General features: G+C 41.1%; 2 protein-coding genes across 2 annotated transcripts; both read left to right on the top strand.

Annotated features, from left to right (window-relative positions):
* Nucleotides 1-155: 155 nt before the first annotated feature.
* Nucleotides 156-7424, top strand: LOC110373427 (isopentenyl-diphosphate Delta-isomerase 1). The gene is made up of 6 exons (XM_021330697.3): nucleotides 156-311; nucleotides 1042-1161; nucleotides 1453-1638; nucleotides 6006-6134; nucleotides 6491-6666; nucleotides 6896-7424. Exons 2-6 carry the CDS (start codon nucleotides 1042-1044, stop codon nucleotides 7041-7043), a joined length of 759 nt encoding a protein of 252 aa, XP_021186372.2. The 5' UTR covers nucleotides 156-311; the 3' UTR covers nucleotides 7044-7424.
* Nucleotides 7425-8460: 1036 nt separating this feature from the next.
* Nucleotides 8461-12288, top strand: LOC110373428 (isopentenyl-diphosphate Delta-isomerase 1). Its single transcript, XM_021330698.3, has 5 exons — nucleotides 8461-8806; nucleotides 8893-9078; nucleotides 9195-9323; nucleotides 10923-11098; nucleotides 12025-12288. The coding sequence occupies exons 1-5, from the start codon at nucleotides 8672-8674 to the stop codon at nucleotides 12167-12169; spliced, it is 771 nt and encodes a 256-aa protein (XP_021186373.3). The 5' UTR covers nucleotides 8461-8671; the 3' UTR covers nucleotides 12170-12288.
* Nucleotides 12289-12407: the final 119 nt, after the last annotated feature.

Genomic DNA, 12407 nt, shown 5'->3' with positions numbered 1-12407 from the left:
TATACGTAATGTGTAAATTCTAGTCTAGAGACGAAACTTGGATTTAATCAAGACTAAACTCCGATTCCGAACTATTTTTTTGGACAAACTTGTTTATAACTGTCATCAGTGACAGTGCCATTAGTTTGTTGAGTTGTCAAATGACGCTGACATTTATCAATGTCAAACTGCGTTCGTCTGCATCTGCTGCAGCCGGAGACATTTTGATTGGAAAAACGAATAACAACTTGATTTCGCAACATAATATCTTATTATAGTTTAAATGCGCAGCATTGGGATAATATTTTAGACGTGGCTATATACGTGTTAAGGTACTGTACCTATATCTGTATTCTGTAAATCAAATTGAACCACACAACTTTAACACCAATTTACTTCAACAGTTCTTATTCGTAGTTCAGTCGGTCTGTGCATAACTACCAGTTATTTTATTAAACTTTATTGTAAAAGTCTAATGAAGCTTACCCAGAAGTCGTCCTAAAAAAAAACATTTCAAAATCATTTCATAATTCTCTCAATGTAAGCAAATGAATACTCCATTATGGGGGTCATTGCCATGATTCCATAACGATATCCAAAATCAAGTTATTTATCTTGTTTATTCCTTAATTTTCTTGAAAAGGGACTTATAGAGTGTTTGTCAAAGGTATTTTTTTTTAAGAAAGGATTCAAGCAGATGTTGGTATAAACACTGTTGATAATATTTAATATTCAATGATAACAATATAAATCTTATGTTATATCACATTAGCAGCATTTATCATCATTAGCCTACCTTGCAAAACCTTTTTGGTGTTCAAGATATTCTTATGAACTTTGTACCTGAAGTTTATTTGGAATAAAAATGAAGGATGTGCCTTCCGCTCTTCATACACTGAGTAATATGTCTCAATTCATATGTAAAAAAGTTACCCTGTAATAAAAATAGTGACAATACATGACTATTGTATTGAAAGATACAATCTTTAGAATTAGCATAAAAATGCTGTGTCAAATTCAAATGAACTTTTCTAATGATCATTCTTTGTTGGGCTCTACAAGATGCTTGTTCGGAGACTTACAAGATCCTTATGGAACACGGTGAGAGTGGAAAAGAGGTTTCTAGCCTCTGAACCGCTGAAACCACAGACTGAAGAAAAAGATAGCGTTGACCCAGTACAGGTGAGTCTTAATTTAAATAATCTTGGAAACTAATTTGTAATATTAATTGTTTAATCTGTTGCAATATTGTGTTCTTTGCTTGATACGTAATTGTATAGTTATGTAGATTCTGTTCTATAATACATTTTGTGATACTTCATTAGTTATTGAAAACAAAGTAAACTTTTTGTTACTTAGTAAAAATAAATGAATCTACTTGCAAGTAGATTCATTTATGTTTTATTTTAACAGTTTTGCCTTTTGTGTGAAAGAGTAATAAACATTTTCATAATTGAACAATTTAATTTACAGTTGGAGGCTCTCGATAAAGACATATGTCTGTTAGTTGATGAGAAGGACAACTTCGTGGGAACAGCCACCAAAAGAGAATGCCATAAAGTAGGAGATGATGGTGAAGTACTGCTCCACCGTGCCTTCAGTGTGTTTCTCTTCAACAAGAGAGGAGATATGCTCATGCAGAGAAGGTCCAGCCAAAAAGTGAGTTATATACTTATTAAAAGATACAACGTGGTCGAGATCAGAAAGCAAAACTGTTTTATTTCGAATACCAACATTACAAAATATTATTCTTGACATCTAACAAAACAAATCACAAAGGAGGTGCAAACATAACATACCTTTCCCTCATAATGATTGGTAAAGACTAATTAATTCAATTACAAATAAAATCTACTTCTAACATAAATTAACTTAATCATTAGGAATTCCTACAACATCCGGCCATAATTCGGGCGGTGGAATCACAATCGGCGGATCCTGTGATAGTTCAGAATCCGTCTCGTTGCCTGGCTGGCTGTCAATGACAGGTGAACCCTTATCAGACGTGTCTTGCGATCTGGCCAGTATTTGATCTGCATGTCGCCGATGCAGCTCGCCATCTTCCGTCCTTACCAAATAAGTGGTCGGACCCTCTACCGTCTCCACGGTGGCCCGGCACCACTTGTTCCCGGGCCCGTACATGCGTATTAGCACGGGCTGCAGCAGCGTAAAAGTCCGCGTCGGCGTGCGCTGCGCCGCCGCCTCCAGTTGCTGCTCGGTGCGGCTCGGCATCGAGTCGGGATGTAGGCTCGACACGGCCGTCCTGTATCTTCGCCCATTCAGTAGCTCGGCAGGTGTCTTGTTCGTGGAACTATTTGGTAACGTCCGTAAATAATATAAAACTTTGCACAGTCTCTCTTGCCACTGCATGTCCAAATTCCCTAACTTCTTCATTTTATTTTTAAATGTTTGAATCGTGCGTTCAATTTGCCCGTTAGTCTCTGGGTGATAGGGCGGTGAATACAAATGTTTAATACCATTCCTTTTCAGAAAATTATTAAATTCATCCGAGGTGAATGCACGTCCATTATCAGACACCAAAACTTCGGGCAGCCCTTGTGATGAGAAAATTTTTCTTAGAACAGCTATCACCGTACTACTATTCATTCCTGGTACGATTTCAGCCTCAAACCATTTGCTGTAGCTGTCTACTAGTACTAAAAAAGTTTTTCCTTGAAAGGGCCCCGCGAAATCCACATGCACACGGCTCCACGGCTTCTCTGGAACTATCCATGTCTGCGGATCTTTTGGTGGGTTATTTCTTACAAGCTGACATTGCTGACAGTTGGCCACCACTCTCTCAATCTGCCGATCCATGTCGACCCACCACACGTAACCTCTTGCATACGCTTTTGTTTGGACAATGCCCGCATGAGGGTCATGTAACAACTTTAACACTTTGTCCTGTAAGGACGTAGGTATTATGACTCTGTTGCTCCACAATAAACAACCTTTATTATGTGAAAGAGCCTCTCTCCGTGTCCAATAAGCTTGTAGGCTCGGGTCCATGTTCCTTCGCGGCCATCCGTGCAATACATGAAACATTACTTTTTGTAATACTAAATCTCTATTGGTCTCCGCGGCTATCTTACTAGCATCCAGCTCCCAGCCACTCGGCTGCTCCTCCAGCAGCAGCACGTCGCGCAGCACCTCCTCCTGCACGCTCGACGTGTCCGGAGCAGTCCACCTGCTCAATGCGTCCGCGTTGCCGATTAATTTACCAGGCCTGTATTTAATGCTGTAATTATAACTGGACAGTTTCAATGACCAGCGCAACATTCTCGGTGAAATCTGGTCTGGAATTGGTTTCGCAGGGTTAAATAAACCCACCAACGGCTTATGATCTGTCACAATAGAAAATCTGCGACCCGCCAAGAATTCGTGAAACTTAGTCACTCCAAATATAATGGCAAGGGCCTCTTTATCAATCTGCCCATATCGTCTCTCATGCGGCTGAAGTGTCCGTGAGGCCATCATCACCGGCCTCTCAGAGCCGTCGTCCATGACGTGAGCAATAATCGCTCCGAGACCATATTCCGATGAATCACAAATGAGAAGTAGTTCTTTTTGCAAATCATAGCCTACCAATGTTCGCTCTGAAGAGAGTAATCGCTTCGCCTCCACAAATGCTTCTTGTTCCTTCTCACCCCACCTCCAAGGTCTTTTTGATTCTAAAAGTCGATATAGTGGTTCCAACACCGTGCTCTTGTCAGGCAAGAACTTTTCATAGAAATTATATAAGCCCAGGAAGGCACGTAAGGTCTCTCTGTTCGTTGGGGCTGACTTTTCTTGAATCTCTTTGACTTTCGCTGGTGCTGGGTGAAGTCCTTCTGCATCAATCATGTGTCCCAGGAATGTAATGCTGTTCGCAGCGAACACACATTTCCTTACGTTCAGGCGGAGTCCCATCTGTTGCAGCTTGTTCAGCACTTCTCTAAGTCTCCGGTTGTGTTCATCCATCGTGGCTCCAGTGACAGCAATGTCATCTAACAGACACGCCACTCCATCCATACCCGCTAACGCTGTTGACATTAGGCGTTGAAAAATTGCTGGCGCCGCGCTCACACCAAATGGCAAGCGATTCACTTTCATTAGGCCGATCGGAGTGTTCAGCGTGAGCATCATCGCTGTCTCGTCGTCTACCTTCAATTGTGTGTACGCGTTTTTCAAGTCCAGCTTACTAAATATTCTGCCGCCACTAAGTCTTACAAACGCTTCCACAGACGTCGGTAGCGGATAGATGTCTGTATCTATAGCGGCGTTCACCGTGGCACGATAATCGCCACATATACGTATTGTTGTGTCCTGTTTTATTACCGGCGTGATTGGCGTCGCCCACTCAGAATAACGAACAGGTGTCAGTACACCCGCCTTCACCATCTCGTTCAATTGTCTAATTACTTTTTCTCTAAGCGGGTAGGGCACAACGCGAGCCTTTAAGAAACGGGGCGTAGCTTCGCGCCGTACGTGAAGTTTTACCTCAGGACCTTTGTACTCGCCAAGGCCTTCTCTAAATAGTTCAGGAAAGTCTCTTCTGTATGGTTCTATCTCCTCTTCAGTCCAGCACAAACCTGATACCTGAAGGCCTAGTGCATGGAACCAGTTCCTTCCCAGCAGATTTGGTCCATTCCCGGATACCACAACCAGTTCACATTGTGCTTCCTTATTAGCTAGCACAACACGCACATCTGCTAGCCCTAATACTTTCAAAGGGTCTTGAGTCCATGTCACAAGCTTTAGATTGGTAGCCCGGAGGGGAGGGGGCGTCGACCAAAGCCTCTTGTATGTCGCTTCCGACATAATGGTCCGAGATGCACCCGAGTCCACTTCCATAGATATTTGAACGCCGTCTATCATAACGTCTGTGGTAATAGGTGGTGAGTAATTTTCTACACAGACATATACGCCCATCATCTTCTCAATCGAAGTGTTACTCGCGTTGGCTTCTCTCATATCGTCGACCTGGTGTTCCCGACCTGGCTTCTTGGAGCAGGCCGCCGCAATGTGCCCAAACTTCTTGCAGTAGAAACATTTCGCCTTAACAAACGGACAGCGCTCCCCCGGCCGGTGTGCACGTACGCACCGCCGACACTCGTTCGATTTAACAATACCAATATCCATCGGCTCAGCCTCTGTGACACTAGACGGAGTTTGCTTAGACTCACTAGCCACACACGCAGGGTACAAATCAGGGAACGTCACTTGATAGTCCAGACACATTTGTAACGCGACCTCGTAGGTCAAGTCTTTCTTTTCAATAAGTCGCGTCGCAAGCGATCGTCCCGCACCCCCAGTACTAGTCGGTCTCTCAACTGGCGTTTTAAGTCTATGAAATTGCACTTTGCACCAAGCAGACTTATAGCCGCCACAAAGTCTTGCACGCTTTCACCTTGCACTTGTTGACGTTTATAAAATTTTCCCGCTTGCAAAATTTCGTTAACCTCGGGTTCATAAAACTGATCCAAAACCGTAAAAATGTCCGCCAACGGCACTTCTGTTGGACGTTTTGGAACAAGAAGTGATGCAATTAACGCAAAAGTTTCTTTTCCGCACTGAGAAAGAAACAGCGATCGTCCTTTGTCTAGGTTATGTTTGTCGTAACCCGCCGCATCCAGCGCGCACAATAACTGTTCTTTATAATCACACCACTTATCAGTTTTTGGGTTAAACTGCCCGGGAAACACTATATTCGTTATATTTGCCGTCATTTTCACCGAAATCTAACTTATTTTCCGCAGTCGCCAATAAAAGATACAACGTGGTCGAGATCAGAAAGCAAAACTGTTTTATTTCGAATACCAACATTACAAAATATTATTCTTGACATCTAACAAAACAAATCACAAAGGAGGTGCAAACATAACACTTATTAAAATACAGGTGGAATTTCTTTTATCTTGAGGAAGTTGGTTAATTATTTTGTGATATTATATAATTTAAAATTAAGCCACAACATTAACAATGATTTTCATTCATTGTTCTTATATGTCATAATAAATTAATAACTTAGTTGTTAAATGTTCCAGGTAACATACCCAGACTACTACACAAACGCGTGTTGCAGTCACCCGCTATACATAGATGAGAAAGCCGAAGATGTTGTCACAGCAGCTAGACGCAGGCTCAATTTGGAGTTAGGAATTCCTTTAGACCAGGTAATGTATAAAGAATCTTGGAGCATGTAAAATGTTTTACCATGATGAATATGAACCTTGAACCCCACAGACAAACTGTTAATTTTGTAATTTTTTAGTCATCAGCCTTTTTAAGAGCGCTTTCACATGAGCGTATTTTGACGCGCGACACATTCCATGCAGTGAAAGCCTGTCACTAAATAGCTATGCGTATTCGGGCGTTACCATCAGATCCGTTACGTGTCGGCTCACAGCTACTTTGACTCGCGGATATCTCTCGTTTATATACGTGTGACAGCCCTCGTATAAGCCACGCTTTTGTCTTATATACTTATATGTACTCCGAAGTTTTAAAAAAATATGTTGTTGTCTCTCAGATGGACCCAGAGTTGTTCACGTTCATGACGCGCGTGCACTACCACGACCCCGGCGACGGCGTGTGGGGAGAGCACGAGATCGACCACATCCTATTCTTCCAAGCAGACGTCAAGGTCAAGCCGAACTCCAACGAGATATCTGAGTATTGCTTCGTACCTAAAGCTGAATTTAATGCGTAAGTACATTTATCTTAAGCAAGTTTTTTTTTTGTAATTAAATTTCATTAATTCCAATAATAAACATATTTTGTATGCCAAGGCCCACTAGGGCTACTTAAGAAGCACAAGAAAGGTGCTAAATATTAGGAATTGCCGCTCAGCAACCGTACCGTAAAGAGATTTTTAACCAGTGTAATATAAGAGCCTTATTGTGTGTATAAATAAATAAATTTATTATTTGTACAGGTTTATCCCAACTCTGGAAGGTCCACTAACGCCATGGTTCAACATGATTCGCCGACACCGACTCAAGCTATGGTGGGACAACCTTCATCGTCTCAAGGAATTGGCAGAACCTGACAAGATACAGAAGTTTATGAGTGATAAAAAATAAATAGCTTAACATCGCCTTCTAGTAGTTATAGGCAATATCAATTATTTGTTTAATTTAAACCACAAGACAATGAATATGTTTATTATTTAGTAGATTGTAGTTTATCGATTATGATTATTTAATTGTTTAGTTTGTCTCGTAACTACCTCTTGGGCATCAAGTTACACTATGCTTTTACTATGGTAAGGTAGTTAAATAAAACCTTCATTAAAATTTCTATAATTTTGTGTTTCATGATATTATAATGCTGTACATATTCGATGATGGGTGCTTTCAAAAAGATTAAAGATTATTTTAAGAATGAGCCCACTAAAGCTGTAAGCATTTGATGCCTTGTACAATTTCTATTAAATGCAAGAATAAATAATATTTATTATGGGAGTTCGAGTGTTTTATTGTAGTCAATTTTGACCTTTATCTAAATCGTTATGAGATAAATTGTTCGGTCTGGCTTTTGCCTGAGCATGTAGGTACAGTACAATACCCGAAATATTTTTGTGTAGATACATATGTGTCTTATTTATTTATTTTTATTTATTAAAGGGTTTACCAACAGCTTCTGTGTAAATAAATCTAAGAGTACAATTTCAATTATTACTGGGACTTACACAGTCGCCAATTACAGGTTAACCAACATACGCTAAATAACGATAGAATTTAAACTATAAAATTTTACAAAACAAAACACTTCTTATTAAAATTAAAGTAAAACTAAAATTAAACTTGTTAACTAATAACTAAACTAAACATCATGAGATCAAAACTTAGGGTAACTAAAAATATAATTTAAGATAGAGTAATAGAAGATATGTGTCGAAGCTATATCATAGATTTGCTGACTATATGAAATGATCGATAATTTGAAATTATCGCTCGAAAGTGGGTCGCCGAATGTTCCACACCGCAAGCTGTCCGCGCGTCGCTTCAGTCAAGTCAATAACTTGACTGAAACGACCCTTGCCACTTCGGAGTTATTAACTTCAGTCAGAAGGTCAAAGTAGGAACTCTGTTATCAACGTGTTAAGAATTTGCTCTCCTCTCCGAGCCGGTCTGTGGGAACGGGCCCTTATTAGGAATGAAGTGTGTGAACCTAATAAGTCAGTTGACCAAACACGCATCGTACACCACATCTGCCTTACCTACTCGAGTGATCGCCTAAAATTGATCACATAAGCAGGTAGGTATACGGAAAATATGAATATAAATATAATATAAATTATTGACTATAATGGAGGATTTACAGATGCGCGGACCGAGTGGTTTTAGATAACGAATTCCTCAGACATGTGCGAATGAACACCGCGGGCTTTCAAGAAGTACCTATGCAAGTAGCCTATTAGGGTCTGATCGACATCCAAGCTATGGGGCACTAAACAATTTAGGGAATAAGATTCGTTAATTCTACTCAAAGCACAGCTATTATCATATTTACAATGTCGTAAGTTTAATAAATGCCGAAGGTAAAAAAACAACGTTACCATATCTTAACAAATAGCTACATTAACCCACAATTTGCATAATCTTATTCACATGGGCAGCAATATTTTTGTAGGTACATAAATATCATAAAAATAATGACTTTCCACAAATTTTTCGTCATTTTACTCAGTTAGGTACTGTTTGTTACAATGTTGGGTCGACGTGTAAGAACATCTAACAGTGGTGGATTACTGGCCTATAATTCAAACGTGAACAGCAAGTTTTTTCATTTCACATCTGCTATGAACCAATCCACGAACACTAAAGAGATAGCGGATAGACAGGTACGAAGGCTCTTTTATCCTGACCAGGACTTGATACTACAGTGCCCATTGAATGTTTGATCTTTGAGAAAATGAATCGTTTTTAGAGTGCATCGTTGGACAGCGACATATGTTTGCTCGTGGACGAGAGGGACAACTTCATCGGAACTGCTACCAAGAGGGATTGCCACAGAGTGAATGCGGACGGCAAGCTGCTCCTGCATAGAGCCTTCAGTGTGCTAATGTTCAACTCCGCGGGGGAACTACTTGTGCAGAAAAGAGCCGCTGAAAAAGTAACGTAGATAGTCTATTTAGTCTACCTATTTACAGCTTAGAGGCAAACCTAAACATCGCCTACAAATAAACTTCATGAGAAGTTACAGAGTTTTTTAATATAATGTTTTTTCAGGTAACTTATCCCAGTGCTTTCACTAACACATGCTGTAGTCATCCATTGTTTATTGATGGTATACCGGAAGACGTCACAACTGCTGCTATTCGCAGACTTAACGAGGAACTGGGGATTCCAAAAGACCAGGTAATAAGGTGTTAACGCTCTATATTCTCAGGGGTAGTATTTAAACGCAAATCAAAAAATATCCTTTTTCTATGCAATAAGATTCCGAATTCCCATCAAAATTACTGATTGCACAGCAAAATATTCAACTCAAAATATTACTAAACACACTACAATTTATTTTCGCAGCGTACAGCGATTTTTCCTAAAGCAAAACCTTTTTCATCAATGCACAGCTAACAATCTTAATGCACATTATACATGTTAACTCTTTTTGTTTTAAATATAGCTTCTATTTTTATATTATTTACAGCAGTTTTTCTGAATAAAACAGCATTTTATTAGTCACAGTCATCTTATTATTTATTAATTACCACATAATGAGATCAGCAAAAAAATATAAAATTAAATACAAAATTGTAATATATTGAATTATTAATAAGCGTCCATGCTTCCTTGTTTGCCCAATAGGCACTTTTTAGTCATTGTCAGTACTTCCTTTTGGCATGCACTTCATATAAGTAGTCATTAAAAGACAGAACTATCATATTTCAGAATGTTTATAGTCAGAATCATCTTTTGGCATAGTTTTGGAATTTTTATTTTCCTGTAAGAAGCATGCAAACAAGCCTGAAGCATGCAAGCAGGCATGCAGCATGTAAGCAGGCATGCAACATGGAAGTAAGCATGCAACATGCAGCAATGCATGGCAGCATGTCTTCTGTCACGGCTCCGGTGCTTCGTGGCTCCGGCGGTCCCATGCGAGCTTATCGTCGCAGATGGTTTTCACGCTCACCACCACAGCTTCGGCTTACTGGCCGGCTCTGCCGGCCAGCTTCAGCCGCGTCGGCGAGCGTTAAAACTACCTGCGCCTCAGCTCGCAGGCCGCCTCGCCCCTCCGCGCCTACGCGGTTTTGAATTGCACTCTAGGGGTAGGGCAGACAAGACTACGTGGAGTCGGTTTTGCAGCGATTCGTTTTCGTTACTAGCTTCAATTTTTCAGTTAATTTGTTCTGCTTTTAGAAATAATGCAATGTGACAGGATTTTTTTGTTATAATAATCATAAAATTTGCCGAGCATGGCTTCTTGAAAATTAAGACAAATATGATGAACAGGTTTTTTTGTACTTACTGGTTAATATGCGACTGGGATAGTTATTTTGCTATGAAATATGGAAAATTTGCTGTGCAGTCAGTATTTAATGCTTGCATGTAGTATTTTTGTACAAGAATAAATTTAACTGTATTGCATTATAAGAAAAAAGTAATGTCATATTGATGTATAATTTTGAATTATCTGCAGTTTGAGTTTTGTTAGACATTTAGTTTATTTGTAGTGAAGTAAGTTATTTGATGTAAAAAAGAATATAAATGATGAGTATTTATTGATAGGCAATTATTTATTTGATATGCAATTTATAATATCCCTATTCTCAGTAGATGAACCACTTTTGAAAAACTCGACCTCGCATGGCGGTATGCAGACCCCGGATTTCCAATGTTTGAGACTTTTAGACCAAGGAGTTGGCAACATTCCTCCAAAGATTTGAATAAGGATAAGATTAAGATTTTTGTTATTTATAGGTAACCTAGTCGTCACCGTCTTTCTCTTATTTACAGTTGCGTCGTGAAGACTTCACTTTCATATCCCGTTTCCTTTACGCGGACTATGGAGACGGTAAATGGGGAGAATACGAGCTGGACCATGTGCTCATCCTGAGAAGTGATGCGCAAGTGAAACCCAACCCTAATGAGATTGATGACGTCAAATACATACCTAGAAATAAGATCGACAGGTATGTATGTGAACTTAAACATTATTTCTAATCATAATTCCATTTATTTGTGGAATTTTAGAACCAGTACTTAGAGATGCTAGGGCACGCCACCATCGTGGCGGTAAGTCCCCTCTTTGAGGAGTGGCTCGGGAGGAGTCACGGCGCCCTCACGTACCGCATGACGCAGGTCCTCACCGGACACGGTTGTTTCGGGAGGTACCTGCACCGCATCGGTCGTGAGGAGGCGCCCGGGTGTCACCATTGTGCGGACAGCCCCGAGGACACGGTGGACCACACAGTCCAGGTGTGCCCCGCATGGGAAGGGCACCGCCGGGTCCTCGTCGAGGCTTTGGGCGGCGGCGACCTCTCGCGTCCGGCCCTGGTTCAGGCCATGGTCCGGGGCGAGAGGGAATGGGATGCCGTCGCCTCCTTCTGCGAAGCGGTCATGCTCGAGAAGGAGGAGGCGGAACGCCAGAGAGTTCGCACCTCTCATCCCGGCCGCCGCGCTGGACCAGGTAGACACCATGGGCGCCGGGTGTCGCGAGATGACTCCCGGCCACCGTAGGCGTGGGTCTGTGGGCGGTGAGTTCGGGTGGCTCATCGTCCCTCTGTCTTTCTAGACGACAGACCCGTGTCGACGGCGCGCGTTGTTCCACGCGCTCCTCAAAGAGATGTCAGCAACCCCAGCGGGGCCCAGCAGGGCCAAGGCCTGCCGGGGCTGCGGGTTGTTCGAAAGAGATACCGCGGCCCTGGTACATAAAAGGCCTATGACGGAACACGACGATTTTAGTCAGTAAGAGTCTGACACTCCCTCACCGCTGCTAACCCACAGCGGGAGGGGTCATTTGATGATTTTACGTCGCCAAAAAAAAAAAGTACTTAGAGATGCTGCCTGCTATAGTAATATAGCCTGGAAATTAAAGAGTGCAAATTGGTTTTAATAGTTTCATGGAACACCTGAAGGATCCCGTAACACCATGGTTCAGGCTGATATACCACCACCTGCTGCTGTACTGGTGGGACAACTTGCACCGCCTCGAAGACATTGCCGAGCCCCACAAGATAAGATCGTTTATGGACAAAAAGTAACACTATTACATTTATATGTAACGTTTTTTGGCCATCGTCTGTATGTGAAAATGAAGCTCATAATTAGATTGAACTAGATACTTAACTACACTAATTACTGCGTCCGTGATTACCAATAAAAAAAACATAATTCAATGATAACTTCTTATTATTACGCTTAATTGCTTCAAATACATGTTGATACCAAGTTTAATGCATGAGGCTGGTTTCATGCAGTAGCTTCTAATATGTAACTTAC

Source organism: Helicoverpa armigera, chromosome 20, assembly GCF_030705265.1.
Source record: "Helicoverpa armigera isolate CAAS_96S chromosome 20, ASM3070526v1, whole genome shotgun sequence".
Classification (NCBI taxonomy): Eukaryota; Metazoa; Arthropoda; class Insecta; order Lepidoptera; family Noctuidae; genus Helicoverpa; species Helicoverpa armigera.
The sequence above is the reverse complement of the archived record's forward strand: the minus strand, read 5'-3'. Positions and strand labels throughout refer to the sequence as shown.

Coding starts and splice junctions, on each gene's coding strand:
- LOC110373427 (XM_021330697.3), top strand. CDS start 1,042: ATGCTTGTTCGGAGACTTACAAGATCCTTATGGAACACGGTGAGAGTG. Junction 1,639..6,005: donor AGAGAAGGTCCAGCCAAAAA/GTGAGTTATATA, acceptor TAAATGTTCCAG/GTAACATACCCAGACTACTA. Junction 6,667..6,895: donor CCTAAAGCTGAATTTAATGC/GTAAGTACATTT, acceptor TTATTTGTACAG/GTTTATCCCAACTCTGGAAG.
- LOC110373428 (XM_021330698.3), top strand. CDS start 8,672: ATGTTGGGTCGACGTGTAAGAACATCTAACAGTGGTGGATTACTGGCC. Junction 9,324..10,922: donor TGGGGATTCCAAAAGACCAG/GTAATAAGGTGT, acceptor TCTTATTTACAG/TTGCGTCGTGAAGACTTCAC. Junction 11,099..12,024: donor CCTAGAAATAAGATCGACAG/GTATGTATGTGA, acceptor TGGTTTTAATAG/TTTCATGGAACACCTGAAGG.